This window comes from Rosa chinensis, chromosome 5 (assembly GCF_002994745.2).
Source record: "Rosa chinensis cultivar Old Blush chromosome 5, RchiOBHm-V2, whole genome shotgun sequence".
In the NCBI taxonomy this organism is placed as follows: Eukaryota; Viridiplantae; Streptophyta; class Magnoliopsida; order Rosales; family Rosaceae; genus Rosa; species Rosa chinensis.
Genome location: NC_037092.1, coordinates 59,363,016 through 59,380,698, shown reverse-complemented (window position 1 = coordinate 59,380,698; position 17,683 = coordinate 59,363,016). Strand labels below are relative to the sequence as shown.

Below are 17,683 nucleotides of genomic sequence, written 5' to 3'. Positions count from 1 at the left end.
TCCTCTGGGACATAGCTATGGGCCGTGGTTCGCGTCCAGAGAGCTCTAGGGCGGGTGAGGCCGCTGCCGCCAAAACTAGGCGCGACGAGCGCTTGGCAAGCAATAGTGCTGCTAGCGGCTCTGCTGGCGAAGAGGAAGTAGCGGGGCAGAATGCCGAATCAGCGTGGTTTCTCTCAGATGGCACCGCCGTCGACGAGGCAGGTGGGCGGATGACCGCCGCTGCCGTTAACCGGATGAAACAGACGTTTCGGTTGCCGGGGTCGGTGAAGCTGCGCCCGCCGACAGCGGATGAAAAGGCCTCGATTCTCCCAGCGGGTTCTGCTGCCGTTCACGAGGCGATATTCCGTCAAGGACTGACATTCCCGCTGGTGCCCAACCTCCAGATATTGGTGTGCGAATTTGGCCTTGCGTTTGGTCAGATTTGCCCCAATATGTGGCGGTTAATGTTGGCCCTGAACTCCCTTTGGCGGTTATCCGGGTGCGAGGGGCCGACTGTGGCGGAAGTGCTTTACTTCTACGAGTTAGTGTATGTGAAGCGCCGAGGCTGCAAAGGGCAAGTGAACTTGAGTCGCCGGCAGGGAGCGCCCAAGCTAATTGAGAATCTAAGGGACTCAATGTCCTACTGGCGGGGGACCTTCTGCGTCGCTATAGACGGTTGGGAGTACCACGCCAGATCGAATGAGGAAGGGCCGACATTTAGGATCAAGTCTGAGTTCCAACCTATTCGAGGTTGGTGTCCGGTTTCCGCTGAAAGTATTTGGCGTGTTGACGTGCTTGCACTTGTATTCCTACTAACGACGTGTTTTTTTTTTTTTTTTTGCAGCGGGACTTCGGTACACGCTAACGCGCGAAGAAGAGTGTCGCGTGGCGAGGATCAGGGGTTGCTGGCGGAACCGAAACTTGCTTGATTTCCGCCTGCTGACTGGTTGGGAGTTGCTGGTCGACCTGCGACTAACACGCTCCATTGGTGAGGAGTCTACCCTGTCATATCGTACTATATTTTTGAATTGTTTGACTGATGGCTGTCGCCTTTTTTTTTAGAAACTCCGCCGGGCAACAAATCGAGTCGCGACGCATTTGAGAAGGCGATGGATCGGGCGGAGATAGACAATTTTTTGGAGGCCATGTATGCCGAGGGGCTGGCGGCCCAGCAGACCGTGGTGAACCCGGAGACATTGGCGCTGAGCCAGTCCGATGTTCTGGTGGTGATGCCGATGCCGCACCAGTCTCACCTTGGTGAGGATGGTCTGCCTACGGTGCAGGCGGGGACTCAGACAGTAGGCGTGGATCAGAGGGGAAGTGCTGCGGCCGGGCCACAGAAGGAGCGGATGCCTGCTCACAGGCGGGGTCCTCAAAAGGTTGTGCAACCGGCGGAAGATGTCACTGTGACAAGGGAGGAGCCGCCAGTGAGGGTGACGAGGGCCGTCGCTGGGAGTCAGAGGGCGCTGGAGAGAAAGCGCCGGACGGCTGAGTCTCCTGACGAGGAAGAGGGAGACGAGGTGGTGGTCGGGTCCCGTCGTCAGAAGAAGGCCCGACAGGCTCCCTCAAAGACTGCGGCGGTGGAGGGAGAGGCGCCCGCCGTCGGTGAGCTAGACTCGTTCGCCGAGTATGCGCCATTTATGACAGAAGGGGAGCGGGAGTTCCTCTTCCATCTGTGCGAGCGGCTGGGGTTCGGCGGTCTGGCGGGCATATCGCGCCCGACGGCAATTGACCAATCGCCCTTCAGCTCGGCCTTTGGCCAAATATCGGCGGGGTTACATGATATGTTCGTGGCGGCGTCGAAGCAGCCCCGGATTGAGGGAGAGCTCAGGGAAGAAATCGGAGGTCTCCAGAGGGAGTTGGCGGAGGCAAAGGAGAGACTGGCGGAGGTTGAGCGGGGGCTGGTCAAGGCGGAGTGTGATTATGCGGACGCCCGCGGCAAGCTTAATGCGGCCATCAGGCGGGACTTGGAGAGGAATGAACGCGTCTCCCAGTTGGAGCAGGAGATCGCATTGCTGCAGGAGCGGATAGCCGCTAAAGACAAAAAACTCATTATAGTGCAGCGGGAGTCTGCCGATAGGATGGCCGAAATGAAGCGGCTGGGGGGTGAGGTTACCCGCCTGAGAGCTGAAGGGAGTACCGCTGCGGCCGCCGCTGTCGAAGCGTTCAAGCAGTCGGCAGAATTTAAGAAGACACTGACCGAAGCGGCGAAGTCTGGGGCCCGGGCCAATATAGACATGTTGAAGCGGAAGGGTGCCATTGACTTTGCAAAGGCGTCACAGCCTGACGTGCCGGTGGCCGAGAGTGTCCCGCCGGAGACAGACGTCGTGCCTGCCCCAGCTGCGGGTACTCACTCGGGCAGCGGGGAAAGTGGCCCACATCCGCCGGAGGGGTCCCAGCAGACTCCCCAGCAGACCCCGTCGGAGGTGTCACGTGCCGGATTTCTGGAGGCACACACCCGGGTGGATGGTACCATAGAGACCCCCAGTCCGACAGCTTGAGGGTCCGATCAAGCGAGCCGATCGGTCGCGCCGCCGCCTGTTGAAGCCGCAGAAGTCGAAGCCAACCGCTGAAGCTAGCTGAGACTTCCATAGTTTTTTCCGCTTTCCGCTTTTTTGTAGCCGCTGAGGCATATCAGTTTGTAAAGAATTTTGGGGCGTAACATAAATTTCTGACTTGGTTTGCCATGTAGTGTTTTTAAGTTATATTTTTCTTTTGTCGATCAATGAAACATTAAAGGAATTAAAATTGGTCCAAGTGCACCTCGTAGCGGACGAGGTCCGCCGACGATTGCTGGCGTTGCCAGTTGCCCTCAGTGCTAGACTTGGTAACAATGGTTTGAATAATTCCTCGTTTCATTGATAGTTGACTGATCAGTGTACAAAAGCGGGGTAGTACCCGTTGGGTAGCTTCCCTTAGCTAAATATTTGAACAAAAAATTTAGCTAAGTCAAGATGCTCCTGGGTAGCGTTCTGACTATTTGTAGTAATACCGAAGGTGTTCAGTATTCCAAGGGCGGGCCGATGTGACGCCGTCCTTGTCCATTAAGTAGAAGGTGCCTGGGCTAACGACTTCCACAATTTTGTACGGGCCTTCCCAAGTTGGGCGGAGTTTTGTCGGCGGCGGAATGACTTCCTTCATGACCGAGTCCCCCAGCTGGAGGTTCCGGGCCTTGACTCTGGCGTTGTAGAAACGTGCTACCCGTTGTTTGTTTTGTAGATTGTGTAAGTGGGCCTTGCGTCTTTTCTCTTCTAGGAGGTCCTTGTCCAAGTTGACGCCGGCGCTGTTGTTCTCTGGGAAGTAGCCTTCGACTCTAGCGGTAGGTTGAGTAACTTCAATGGGTAAGACAGCCTCTGTGCCGAACATCATATAAAAAGGAGTTTCTCCGGTGGCGGAGGTTGGAGTTGTTCGTATGGCCCACAGAACCTCTGGGAGCTTTTCCGCCCATAAACCCCTGGCGTTGTCGAGCTTCTTTTTTAACAACTTTTTGATTATCTTATTTGCCGCTTCGACTTGGCCGTTGGTCTGGGGGTGGGCGACAGATGCAAACCTCAACTTGGTGCCTAAGTTGGTGGTGAAGGAGATGAGCTCGTCATTGTTGAACTGTGTGCCGTTGTCTGTAATGATTGTGTGTGGGACACCGTAGCGGCAGTAGATATTCTTCCAAAGGAAGCGAATTACCTTGGCGGTAGTTATTGCCGTCAGTGGCTCTGCCTCTATCCACTTGTTGTTGTAATCGATGGCAACAATGATGTATTTGAACTGACCCTTGGCAGTTTGGAATTTTCCCATCAGATTAAGGCCCCACGTGGAATGAATCCATGGGCCCACGATGATTGACAGTGGTTCCGCTGGTGCGTGTGGGAGATCTGCAAACTGTTGGCATTTGTGGCAAGACCTCGAAATCCGCCGGGCGTCATCACCAAGTGTGGGCCAGAAGTACCCTTGTCGCATTGTGCGGTTGGCCAGGGATCTGGCGCCCGAGTGGTTTCCGCATTCCCCGCCATGGATTTCTGCTAGGACAACCCTTCCTTCCTCTGGGGTTAGACAGCGGAGGTTAGGATGGGTGAACCCCTGGCGGTAGAGCTTGCCGTGCTGGATGTTGTAGCGGGTTGCTCTTCGCTGGAGCTGTCTTGCCTGTACCTTGTCTTCTGGCAACGTTCCGTTGCGTTTATATGTAATGATCTCGTCCATCCAGCTGGGGTTGACCTGAACGTTGAGGATTTCCGCCAGGGTCTTTGTGATACTTGGCTTGTCAAGATACTCCACCCTTGTGTCCGCTGGACTCTGATGCGGTTGGGCGGTTGCCAGCCTCGCCAGTGAATCAGCCTTGGCGTTCTTTTCCCTGGGGATTTGTGTGATTGTGTGAAATTTGAACTTCTTTAGCAACGTCTTTACGTACCCCAAATATGCCGCTAGCTGCTGGTCCTTGGCTTGGAAGCTGTCGTTGACCTGATTGACGACTAGTTGGGAGTCGCTGAATATGTTGACGTTGTCAGCTCCAGAGTCAATGGCGAGGAGTAGACCGGCTATGAGTGCCTCGTACTCCGCCATATTGTTTGAAGCTTTGAAGTTGAATTTCAACGCGTACTCTGCGTTTAGTCCCCCGGGTCCGGTTAAGATGACTCCGGCGCCGCTGGCCTTGGCACAGGCGGATCCGTCCACGTGGAGGTTCCAATTGGACTGTGGGGGAGTTGCCTCTGCACTGGCTACTATTTCTGTTGCGGACTTTGTTTGAGTACTGGGTTCCGGCTGACGCTCGGTAAGTTCAGCGATGAAGTCCGCTACTGCCTGGCCCTTCTTGGCGGTTCTTGGCTTGTATTCTATGTCAAATTCGCTGAGCTCAATCGCCCACTTACTGAGGCGCCCCGAGTGTTCAGGGTTCTGCATTACCTGCCTCAGCGGTTGATTGGTTAACACATGGATCGTGTGAGCCTGGAAATATTGGCGGAGGCGTCTGGCGGCAACGATAAGTGCGAGAGCCAGCTGTTCCAACGGTGGATACCTTGTTTCCGCTCCGTTCATACCTCTGCCGGCGTAGAATACTGGGAGTTCATCCTGGCGTTCCCGCCGGACTATGGCGCAGCTTACTGCCGTTGCCGAGACCGCCAGATATATGAATAGTGTCTCTCCTTGGACAGGGACAGAAAGGAGAGGGACTGCCGCCAGATATTCCTTTAGGCCCTGGAACGCCGCCTGACATTCTGGGTTCCAGCCAATGACCTTCTTGTGAGTCGTTTTGAGAAGTTTGAAGAATGGGGCGCACTTGTCAGTAAGTCGAGAGATGAATCGAGAAAGGGCGGTTAACTTGCCCTGGAGGCACTGGACGTCCACCTTATACTTGGGGTCCGACAGGTTAAGGATGGCCTGTACCTTATCTGGGTTAGCCTCGATACCTCGCTCGCTGACGATGTAACCCAGAAATTTGCTAGCGGTGACTGCAAAGAAACATTTTTCTGGGTTGAGGCGCATACCGTAGGCCAAGAGGATGGTTACTATGATCCTGAGGTTTGCCACATGTCCACTGGCCTTTATGCTCTTAACTAGCATGTCGTCCACATAGACCTCGATGATTTTTCCCAGATGCTCAGCGAACATGGCGTTCATCAACCGCTGATAAGTTGCACCGGCGTTCTTCAAACCAAAAGGCATGACATTGTAGCAGTAGAGGCCTTTGTCGGTGGTGAAGGTAGTGCATTCTTGGTCGCTGGGGTGCATCTTGATCTGATTGTATCCGGAGAAGGCGTCCATCATGCTGAGGAGTTCGTGTCCGGCGGTTGCATCGACCAGCTGATCGATACGAGGTAGCCGGAAACTATCCTTTGGGCATGCCTTGTTGAGATTTTTGAAGTCGACGCACATCCGCCACTTGCCGCTGGGCTTTTTTACCATTACCAGATTTGAGATCCATTGAGGGTAGATGACTTGGCGGATGAATCCAATGTCCCGTAGTTTGGCGACCTCCTGTCCGATTGCCTGGTACTTTTCCTCATCAAAAGCCCTCCGCTTCTGCTTGACGGGAAAAAAGGAAGGTTTGATGGTCAGCTTATGAGTGATTATTTCAGTAGAGATGCCTGGCATGTCCGCATAGGACCATGCAAAGACGGCTGCGTTATCACGTAGGAATTGAGTGAGTTCTGCCTCCACTTCTGGATCTAGTTGGGCGCCTATGCGGACCGTCCTCTCAGGATGCTCGTCTGAGATGCAGACAACCTTCAGCGACGTGTCCGGGTTGACCGGCTCCTTCTTTACATATTTCTCCTCCTCATCTCTGGGATCCTCAAAGATATTCGGTGGTGGTGGGTCATTACCCACTGTGAGGATTTCATGGCGGCGCGTTGACCGTGCCATAGTCGCTGAATAACATTCTCGTGCCAGCTGTTGGCTTCCCCTCACACAGCCTGTGCCGTTGGGCGTGGGGAACTTCATGAGAAGCATGTATCCGGCAATGATGCACTTGAGCTTATTAAGCGCTGGTCGACCAATGATAGCGTTGTACGAACTGAAACAGTCGACAATAATGAACTCCGTGTGCACTTCCGCCATACAGGGACTAGTGCCGATAACTAGTCGCATGTAATCCGACCCTAGTGGTTGTGTGATGTCACCGGAGAAGCTGAGCAGTGGCTCGTGATCCTGGAGTAGTTTCTTGTTCCGCTTGAGATGGTCGTAGCAACCGCTGAAGATGACGTTGACAGCGGACCCGCTATCCACCAAGATTCTCCCCACCGAGAATTTGCCAAGAATGGCATCGACTAAGAATGGGTCGTCATGGGGTAAATGTACTCCGCGCTCCTCCTCCTCTGAAAAGGTAATAGGCTCCCAACCTGATCTCGGGAGTTTGGCGGATCTTTCGTAGCGGATGTTGCAAACTTCCTTTGGGTGGTTAGCGCGTTCATAGCGCTTTCTTGCCCTGTGAGACATGTTGGTGATTGGAGCACCGCCATCGATGGTGTTGATGCGGCCCAAGGTCTCAACGTTGGCCATCACTGGTGGTGGTTGGCGCACCTTGAACTACTCCAACTTGCCGTCACGGTACAAAGTCTCAATGGTCGTTTTGAGAGCATTGCAGTTGTTTGTATTGTGGCCGCTGTCCGTGTGGTATTTGCACCACTTGCCAGTGTTCCTGGGCTTGCCTGTTTTTGGGTACTTTGGAGGGGGTGGCGGTGGGATCTGATCCTTGCACTGATTATAGATATCTTCATATGAGGCCGTTAGGACCGTGAAAACTGCGTACAACTGTGAGGACTCCGCCTGCCTGTTGTGGTTATCCCCATGAGTTGGGCGGTTTCCCTTGTAATAATGTTGCCCTTTCTGCCGCTTGGTTTGGTGGTGGTCCTGCTGCCACTCCCTTTTCTTGTCAGCTGGCGGTGCTGAGGGGGGCTTGTCAGCGGTTACCTGGTGACTGGAAGATGGTTAGGTTGACCTTGTTGGCGTTGCTGGTGGTGGGGTCTCTCCATATGTGATGAATTCCGCCTGGGCGTGGATGACCGCCTCACTCATGACGTGGTCGTACGTCGCATTGGGATGATTGTAATTGAGGTGATAGAGGAACGGTCCCTTGAGGAGTCCTTTCCTGAAGGCTGCCGATGCCATGGTTTTGTCTAGGTCGCGGCATTGAGATGCTGCCGCCCGCCACCTTGTGACAAAGGCCTTCAGTGATTCGTCCTCCCTTGTTTAACGCCGAAAAGCTGACTTGTATTGTGATGTCCGGCGGACAGTAAGATGAAGCGGGAGAGGAAAGCATGCGACAGTGCATGGAATGAGCCGACAGATCCTGGCGGACATTCAAAAAACCAGTTCATTGCCTCGCCGTCCAACGTTTCGCTGAACAGATGGCATAAGGTGGCGTCGTCGAACCCCTTGTTGTTGGTGACCTTCTTGAAGGTGTCCATGTGGACAAAGGGATCAGTCATTCCGCCATACTGCGACATCTTCGGGGTTTTTGCATATGTCGGTCTGATAGCCTGCAGGATCGCGGCGGAAAAGGGGCCGGGTCTGGAAGTGAATAGCGGGTTCCGAGTTGACGCTGGGACGCCCGTCTCCACCTGGATCAACCTCTGCTCCATTTGGTGCATCCTTTCCAATAGCTGGGCGGTTGCATCGCCGGCGGAATCGGCCTGACCGACTTGCCGAGTTGGCTTGCGCCTAGGTATGGGCCGATCACCCTCAGTCCCTGCCCTGGTATTCGAGCAGTTGGTGCGTGGAAGTGATTCCACCACCTGTTCTAACATTAGTTGGGGTATGGGCGGCGGTCCCATTCCCGACAACCCAGGTGGGTTCAGCGGTACATGCATTTGTACGACCGGCCCTGGCATCGTTGTGCCGGCGCTGGGTCGACTACGCCTGGTGCTGCGTGACTGCTCGCTCTGTGCCGGGCAGTCGGTGGTCGCCAAAGTGTTTTTTAGTTCCTCAAAGCGCGTCATGAGCGCGGCCACCTGTCTTTGGGCTTCGGCCTTCTCCTTGCGCTCCTCCTCACGCTCTCTGTTTGCCTTATGAAGATCCGCCAGTGCTATCTCGTACATGGTGACGAGATCTTGGCCTGATGGGCGGCTGCTGCCTGGATTTGCCTCACCACCGGGGTTGGCCGGGGTTGTGAATAGTGCGCGGTTAACGCCGATCGCGGGGTCGGAGGGTTGGGGAATGGCGGGGAGCTCTGCCTGTTCCTCAGCGTTTCCCCCGCTACCGTTAGTCATGGTGATTGTAGTGGGATGATCTTTAGTTCAAGAGTTTCCCACAGACGGCGCCAATGTTAATGTCTAAAAGTCTAGCGGTAGCTGGACTTTAGTTAACGCTGATCCGGCGGGCGGATCGATACTTCTGTTGTTAGTGGTTCCCGTTACCTGTCAAGTAAAATACAATGGGCGTCAGAGGGAGACCGCGCTGGGCGGTCTTCAACTCTCCGATGCCTAAGTTAGTCAATGTATTTATGTTGACAAAGTAACAGTAGGTAAGTATTGAATGCGTAATAAATGAGGAGAGAGGAGAGGACCTTTTATAGGTGAGGAAGAGGATGATCTTCTCCTTGTTTTCGATGTGGGACTGATGTGCTTCAGTTCCCAGTTTCAGTAGCTTCTGATGCTAACTTGACACGGCGCGTGGCGGCGCGTCGGCGGTGCTTTGGGGTTGATCCGGGGCTCAGGCGGTAACCCGGCTAGCTGTCTTTACGCCAGTCACCTATATGGTGGGCGTTGGTACCCCTGGCGGTACAATGAGCGTGGCTCATTATAGCTAATTATGCTTGCAAATGCACATGTACGTACAGCTATAAAGAAAGTTTTGTTTTCCCTACCTCAACCCTTCAAAATCAGCAGCCAAGAGAACCAAGCAAAAGCAAACCAAGCTCAACACCCAGCTTGTACCTTAGCAATCCAAGTCCCCTAATTGATATTCATGATACAAATCATACTTCCATTTATTTCGAAAGAGCTTAAACAAGATGACTAGTTTGAGAAAGACAAGGTAGCTAGCTGCATAAAGAGGAACAAATTTCAGTTTCCTTGACAATGAAAACTCATGGTGAATTCTCTTTTCTCCTTTGTCTTGGCAGGTAGTTATGGGTTGATTGTCAATGAATTAGATAGTAGACTCATTGGTACCAGAAAAGAAGAGTGTAGAGAAAAGGAGAAGGAGGAGGAGGAGAATACGTGTTTAGTTGAAACAGGAGAATATAAGGGAGAGGTTGATGGACAGAGGAGATTAATCAAAGTGTCTCATTGCAATTTGGGTGGCTAGATGCACACTACTACAAAAAAGTAGCGTAAAATATGAGGACATGATCAGTAAGGTTATAAAAACATGCCAACGAACTGCAAGCTTATTATACTAGGTGAAAGTCTAAATCCTAGAGTTTAATTCACAATAATCACTTACCAAAGAGTTATGAACAAGCTTGCTAGTTGCCTAGAACCCATACATTCATAAGTTTTTCCTTCTTCAAAAGCCTTACCTATATTATCCAGCCACCAATGTCTAACAGAACTCCTTTCAAGCCCTACCTACAAATGGAATAGAAAATGGTAAATAAATTAATATACACACACAGAGAATTAGAGACAATATCCATGTACATAATATACATATCAAACGACGACCTTTTATTTGCCTACTATCTACAATATATCAATTTCCAGCACCCAAGTAATAAGAAAGCTAAAAGATACTTCTTTTCCCACCCAATTAAAGTGAAGGGTTATGTGAGGCATTCCATCAAACAGGTGGTGTGCGCTAGAAAAAAGAAGACCCAGTTCTAAAACAAGCAAAATATTATATGTATTTCAATTCTAGAAACTGCAAATTTACAAATGAATCAAAATCCCAATAATCAAGCCATCTGAAAATGATGTAATCCCAGACTCATACCAAATATCACCCAAATTCAATGAAACTAGGCTGCAATACTGTAAAAAGAAAATAAAAATTATAAGCATTTCTCAATTCACATTACCAGAAGCATTTCTCAATTCAGCCTATTACCATATCTCAATAAACCAAACGAATGGGATCTCAATAAACCATATGCAGAATGATAAAGCATTTACCCAAGCAACAACATCCTTGTTCTCCCTTATCCATTTGAAATCTATCGCTTTCCACTGCGGTTTCATACCTACAATCCCCAAACAAACAAAAAAATAAAATAAAATTTTTAACTAAGCATAATCTAAAGAACTCTACTTTATTCAAAAACCCAACGAGTTTATGAAAAGAGAGAACCTTTCTCATCTGGGCTTGTTGCTTTTGGTGCTGTAGCGACAGTGGCTTGTACGACCGAGGCTGATAAGCCCTTGACGAAGAAGAGAGGAACTTGAGGTCTTGGTGTGTGGCTATGGCAGTAGAGGAAGGTTTTGGATAATGGTTTGAAAACGAAGCGGAAAGAAGAAGACGGGTTGCGGTAAAGGAATTGGGGCGAGCTTGAAGGTGTGTAAGGTTTGAACCCATCGGGGTCATCCTCATCGTTGTTAGATTCATCCTCATGCGGCTCTTCAGTGGTTCCGAAACGACGACGTTCAGTAGCGGCGACACCACATCCTCAACGCTAGAAGAATCGGGAATTGAGGTAACAGCCTCAGCGCCGCCGTCACGCTCAAGAGGCTCAGAATTTGGACTTTCCATGTTGTTGCTCATCTCACTGCTGCTCGATTACTCGGAACCCTAAAGCATTCAATTTGAATCCAATTTTTTCAATTGAGGGAAAGTTTGGTATGGATTTTGAAAAACTGAGAGGAAAATGGAGGAAACTGAGGGATTGAATTAGTGGTTTGGATTTAGGGATTTGGATTACAAGCGAGGAGGGCACAGGATTTGCATTTTGGATAAGAAGGGAAGAGAAGGTGGCGAAGAAGATGACTGAGAGGGTCGAGACGGGTCGACAGGTTCGAGATGGTCGAGAGAGGTTTTGTTTTCTTCTCTTTCCACTTTACAATTAGGCCGAGATATGGCTAGGTCTTTGGGACACAATTAACTCTCGTTAAATTCTCAAGTCACTCCCACAACGTTTCTGTAACAAACTGTTGTAGGAATGCAATACATAAAATCAAAATACCAAAATATGGAGGGAAATATGCCGCCCACAACATTTTGGCTCAAAATCTTACTGCCTATGTTCCCACTTCACACAACAGAAAATTATAAATATGTTGTCCAATTTCTACAACTTGTGCTAGGCCTATCTAGGGGAAGACATTCAAGCAAGCTTTCTCAAACTTTGATGCTTAGTTTTTCAATCACACAACGGAAATAGTAAAACCCGTTGTCCTAATAGCCCAAATTTCAGTATTTCAAGAGCCAACCAAGACTCCAAAGTGGAGGGAAATCTGCCGGTAAATTTTTTAAGACTCAGACGACAGACATTACTTAATTCCGTTGTGCAATGTTGTTTTGAATAAAAAGTTATCACTTTGTTGGCATTCACACAACAGAATATAACAAGTACCGTTGTGCAATAAAACTTACTTAAACACACAACAGATGATTTTTGTTCCGTTGTGTGATTAGTGTTGTGTGATTAACTTTTTGTAGTAGTGTATATTGTCTTGCTATATATGAATACTACGTGTATGAGGGTCAGATGGTGTGGGTTGCATTTAATTGTAGTCAGTAGTCACTGCATAGATATGCTAATAACCCTATCTCCAGATACATCTTTTTGCTCATCATGTCATCAACGAGCCTCGAAACATATATATATCAGTTGTCTTTGCAGTGTAGCGAGCTCTAGATCGAAGAGAACAAAACATCCCTTATATACTGCAAGAATGATTTCATTAACTTTGCCTCCAATAAAAGCTGTAGTTGTAATTTATAATAGCACCAGGGCCTCCAATAAAAGCTGCAGTAGGTTTCTAGTATCGATGAAGTTGGCAATTAATTAATTTAACTCAATGGTCATATCTATGCATAGACGAATACTACTGAAGTTTTCATCCTCATCATTATCCATCGCTGTTTCAAGTTGGTAATATATACCTTGTTTATGTTTTATACTAGAACTAATGAACAAACACTTAAATGTATTTAATGTTTTTGTGTGATCTTGGTTATGAGATGTTTGCTTATATGTCTTGGTTATTGCATATATGTGTTTTCAATCTTACACAATATGGATATGATTATATATATGGTTGTTAGAAAGAAAGAGAGTAATAATGGATATGATAAATCTTCTTTTTCTTTCAATCTTTATTTGCGAGCTTGATCAGATCAGTTGATAATGTATGTGTCATCTAATAATTCCAATTGCATGAAATCTCATGCGGCAATTGTTGATTTTTGCAGGTGATGTATGCATTCCTTGATCGGCCAAATGGAAATTATGGATGAAGTTTGATCTTGGTAAGGGCAGGGGAATGGATGTCTGCATCAAAACAACAGTTAAAACAGATAAAATAAGCTCAGACACTTGTGGCTCTAATGGGTAACTAAAGCGTAAAAAAAGAAACTGAGGTCTCACCATTTAAGTTCAAAGGGAAGAGGAAGAACATGAGCCTTGCCTTTTGGTTTTTGGAGATTGGAACATTTTGCTATTAGTTTTGTAATTTGTAAAGTTCAGTCACCAACCAACCTATCAATATATGTTAAAATATTCAATGAAAATGATCTTTTAGTACATTAAAAATATTATCTCTTATTAATAGATAATATTTTGCTCAAAAATATTGTGGTATTCAAAATTAATTTAGTCCAGTACACTATCAAACATGGGATATCATTATTGTGATTATTCTGCTCTTTAGTCCTACATAATACCAAACATGGGTCTAGTATTAGTATAGCATAAGCCAGGTTAGAGGAGTCCTGAACTGTTATAGAAATTAAGGTGGGGCATAATAGTCCTGTGAAGCAAACATAACCTAATAAGTGATTCCACTCTATATGGCCAATGTATGGTTAATTTGTGTCCTAAACTCCTAATAAACACCAATCTTTCATTAAAAACAAAAAAAAGAGCCCTCAAACCCTCCCTCTAACAAAGTCTATACTAATTTCTGGACTGCAACCCTCCAACACCGCTGGATTGATTCTGGCCTTAATCATTCACTTAATGAAGTAATGATTAGTATGCCGGCCCTTAATTTGACCACTAATTACAAAAAAAAAAAAAAAAAAAGTAACCCGGGCATTGCCTTTGTTTTGGGTGGGGTATTGCTATTGGGACAACTCCAAGTCTAAAATCCCAGTGCTTAACCGAACCCAACAAACCAGACCCCAAAAACCTCACTAGGGTTTTCTCACTCTCTCAACTTCAATGGCCGACGATCGCGACGACCTCAGCGAATACTCGTCGGAGGACGAGGGCACCGAGGATTACAGGAAAGGAGGCTACCACGCCGTCCAGATTGGGGACTCCTTCAAGAATGGGCGCTACGTGGTTCAGACCAAGCTCGGCTGGGGTCACTTCTCCACCGTCTGGCTCGCCTGGGACACTCACACCTCGGTAAGCTCTGCAATTCACGATTTTCCTCTCTGTTTTGGCTCCTTTTTAGTTTCAAAGAGTAGCTCTTAGTAATTTGTACTAGTTTTTTTTTAATATATGGGTGTTTTCTTTGAGTGATTGTAGCTGGAAATTTTAGTACATTTTGATAGTTGCAATTGTTAATTGGATAGTTCATTATGTGTTTAGCGTTATGTAGCATTGAAGATTCAAAAGAGTGCTCGGATGTACACCGAAGCAGCAATGGATGAGATTAAGATTCTCAATCAGATTGCCGAGGGAGACCCCGGTGACAACAAGTTTGTTGTGAAGCTTTTGGATCATTTTAAGCATTTAGGTCCGAATGGGCAGCATGTCTGTATGGTTTTCGAGTACCTTGGGGATAATCTTTTGACTGTTATTAAGTATAGTGATTACAGAGGGACGCCGTTGCACATGGTTAAAGAGATTGCATTTCATATATTGGTGGGTTTGGATTACTTGCACCATCAGCTTTCGATCATACACACGGATTTGAAGCCTGAGAATGTGTTGCTTTTGTCGATGATTGATCCATCTAAAGATCCGCGGAAGTCAGGTGTTCCTCTTGTCCTTCCAACGGGCAAAGATAAGACTGCGACGGTTTCTGGGGCTTCAAAAGATATTAAGAAGTCAAATGGGGATCTCACCAAGAATCAGAAAAAGAAGATTCGGAAAAAGGCTAAGAAGGCAACTCAGGGTTGTGGAGGGACTGAAACCTCTGAGGATGCTGAGGCAGACTCCACCATAGTCAGTCCAGATGATTCTATTAATGAAGTGAAATCAAATGGGAAAGCTGTGGAAGTACAAGTGAATAATTCTGTGGTTAAAGATGAATCAACTACTGGTGAAGAAGTAAAAGACAATCACCAAGAAAATAAGGATCAGAAAAGATCAGACCCTTCAACAAGGAAGAAGCTGATGGCAGCTGCTGACCTCAAATGCAAATTGGTTGATTTTGGAAGTGCTTGTTGGACATATAAGCAATTCACAAGTGATATTCAGACAAGGCAGTACAGATGCCCAGAAGTTATTCTTGGAGATAAATACTCAACTCCAGCAGATATGTGGTCATTTGCTTGTGTTTGCTTTGAGCTAGCCACTGGTGATGTTCTTTTTGATCCACACAGCGGTGACAAATATGACAAAGATGAGGTAAGTGCAGTTTCTTGATTATCTCCTTTATAATTGTTAAAGAAATTTTGACCTTCTGTAGTACTTCATTGCCTGATTGTTCTGATCTCATGTTTTGGCGGATACTGAAATTTTGCTTAATATCTGTCAGATACACACGCACTTATGTATATATTTGAACGGCCACCAAGATTTTTGTTTTCATAATGGTTAACTTTATGCGTGTTGCTGTTGTCTCATTATGTGTGTTCGGTTGTTCATAATCTCCATAACTCGCACAATTAGATGACTTCCAATGGGGATTCTATTTGAACCCTGAATTTATCAACTTACCCTCTTTTCTTTTTAATTTGTTCTTTAGCCTTTGTATTTTATTATGTTGTATTTTCATGTTATTCCACGTATTTTAGTTATACTTTTAATGACTTAAACATAAAGCTAGGATGGTAGCAGTGCCACCAGGCTCTGGAATCTTGCAAGGAAATGACTAAATGAGTGAGTACAGTAGAGATGTGTGTTTTTTTTGGGGGGGGGAACCCAGTGTACTTGCCAGCCACCATTAATCTCCCGTTTTCCTCTTCCTTATAGTGTGGATGAGAGGGAGGAGGGAAGGAAGTTGATGGTTGGATATCCAATAGGTACCTTTGTCATCCCTTGTGTGGGGAGATGTAGGGGAAAGTAAGATGAATTTAATCTTCATTTAGATGGGGAAGCGGGATTAAAGTATTTAAAAGATAAAGAGGGATGCAGATTGTGGAATTTTGGGGTTTCAAATTGGAATAACCCTTGGTTCAAACAGCACGTGGACATAATAAAACCTACACCCACACCTTATGATGAATTGTTCTGTATGTCATATGGTTCTTGATCATTATTGTACCTCTAGATTTAACTGCTTACCACCTAATGTAGTTCCAAATTGCAGTTACAAATATTCAATTGCCTTGTTTGGTTCATCTCCCTGTTAGATAAGTTTCTTTCTTAATGTTAGGCTAGCCATGAACCTGGTGCCATTTCTAGTAATTTTTGTTAAAGTATAGAACTTCCTTTTTTTCTGCTGAGCCATTACTGAACTTGTTTGGATATCAAAATCAATATTTAATTTGTTGGGGCCATGTCTTGATTGATTCTAGAGTGTAGGGACTAGACTACGGTTTATGATGATCTGGAATCCTTGTTGTCTGATATATCTCCTCTTCAAACAAACTGGTCAGATTGTCAGCACACACCCATGTAAAATTGTTCTTGCAATTTTGAGCATGCATATAAATTTTCACAAATGACACCTTGCTTTTCCCAAATCCACCCTGTCACATTTCAAGTTCCATAGGATTGACTTTTAAAACATAATTTGCAGGACCACCTGGCATTGATGATGGAACTTCTTGGAAAAATTCCAAAAAAGGTGAGAGCATGATACTCAGTTCATTGAAAGAAATGATATTTGTATGGAATACTGTACTGCTTCTTTTATTTATTTGAAAATCAAGAATCAGATGCCCCAAAGAGTAGTGTTAGATTTCACTGCTTGCCAATAGGACTGGGTAAAGTATTCATAATAATTTTTTGTCCAGATTGCATTAGGTGGTCGCCATTCCCGAGACTTCTTTAACCGTTCTGGGGATTTGAAACATATCCGGCAATTGCGTTTCTGGCCTCTTAATAAGGTGCTAATGGAGAAGTACAGTTTCAGCGAGCAAGAAGCAAATGACATGACTAACTTTCTTGTGCCCATACTTGATTATGTCCCTGAAAAGAGGCCAACAGCTGCCCAGTGCCTCAGCCATCCATGGATCAATGCAGGTCCTCGGCTTCTTGAGCCTTCCATGGCTGGCTGGAAATGGGAGTATTTCGGAGAAAAGAGGGAGAAAGATGAGGTGGAAGCATTGGTGGTTGGAATGGAGGATATAGCCATTGATGACTCTTCAAAACCTGTTAAAGAATCCCAACCAAATTCTTGACAACAGGCATAACAGGTGGATTCAGGTGTTATACTATGTTGTTTTCATGCCACTTGTTTTCTTTTTCCAGCATAGAGTTTTCTTTGCTTTCCACAGTTCATTTTTTTTGGTCCCGGTGATGTGTATCTTTTATCAATGCTAACCAGTTGTAATGCAAGTTGTCTGCTCAGTTTTGGAACACACGCCTAATCATTGTTTATTTACGGTTTACAGTTCTCTGCAAGAGTTCACTTATCATAACTTTTTGTTAGCCAGGTTTGTTTGATTGTACGTTTTACCAGTTCGAAAATGTTGCCATGTAATAGGGACTTGTTTCTTGATTCTCTGACAAAGATTTACTCATTTCACTTCTTCTGATGGCTCTTACAGTCTCACCTTGGCATCACTTCTAAATTCTCTTTTTTAGGAATGTCATATATATTTTGCCAAAAGGAAAGAGGGATATTAGAATTAGGGGACAGGAGCATAATGATCTCAAACTCTTAAAGTAATACTGGCAAGGGAATCTTTCGTAAAAACTAAAAAAATTTAAAAAAAAAAAAAAAAGATTAGTAATTAGAAGAGGAGTGATTTTCAGACATTTCGACACGGTTCTCAGAGTGCAAGTGAAAAATGATAGAAGGTAAAAGTGAAAATCTCCCCCAAATAATAAAAAGTA

General features: G+C 46.5%; 1 protein-coding gene and 1 long non-coding RNA gene across 2 annotated transcripts; one reads left to right on the top strand and one right to left on the bottom strand.

Moving 5' to 3' along the window:
- Nucleotides 1-9,879: 9,879 nt before the first annotated feature.
- Nucleotides 9,880-10,759, bottom strand: LOC112163753. The gene is made up of 3 exons (XR_005799204.1): nucleotides 10,696-10,759; nucleotides 10,521-10,588; nucleotides 9,880-9,977 (listed from the first exon to the last, which is right to left on the bottom strand). It is a non-coding gene; the product is annotated as an uncharacterized LOC112163753 (long non-coding RNA).
- A 2,854-nt stretch (nucleotides 10,760-13,613) lies between these two features.
- Nucleotides 13,614-17,241, top strand: LOC112164920 (serine/threonine-protein kinase SRPK). Its single transcript, XM_024301274.2, has 4 exons — nucleotides 13,614-13,915; nucleotides 14,102-15,085; nucleotides 16,422-16,469; nucleotides 16,639-17,241. Exons 1-4 carry the CDS (start codon nucleotides 13,727-13,729, stop codon nucleotides 17,023-17,025), a joined length of 1,608 nt encoding a protein of 535 aa, XP_024157042.1. The 5' UTR covers nucleotides 13,614-13,726; the 3' UTR covers nucleotides 17,026-17,241.
- Nucleotides 17,242-17,683: the final 442 nt, after the last annotated feature.

Excerpts from the sequence above, each read along its gene's own strand:
- LOC112164920 (XM_024301274.2), top strand. The coding sequence starts at position 13,727 with ATGGCCGACGATCGCGACGACCTCAGCGAATACTCGTCGGAGGACGAG. Across the intron at positions 13,916-14,101 it reads CCTGGGACACTCACACCTCG|CGTTATGTAGCATTGAAGAT; the intron begins GTAAGCTCTGCA and ends TTATGTGTTTAG. Across the intron at positions 16,470-16,638 it reads TTGGAAAAATTCCAAAAAAG|ATTGCATTAGGTGGTCGCCA; the intron begins GTGAGAGCATGA and ends TTTTTTGTCCAG.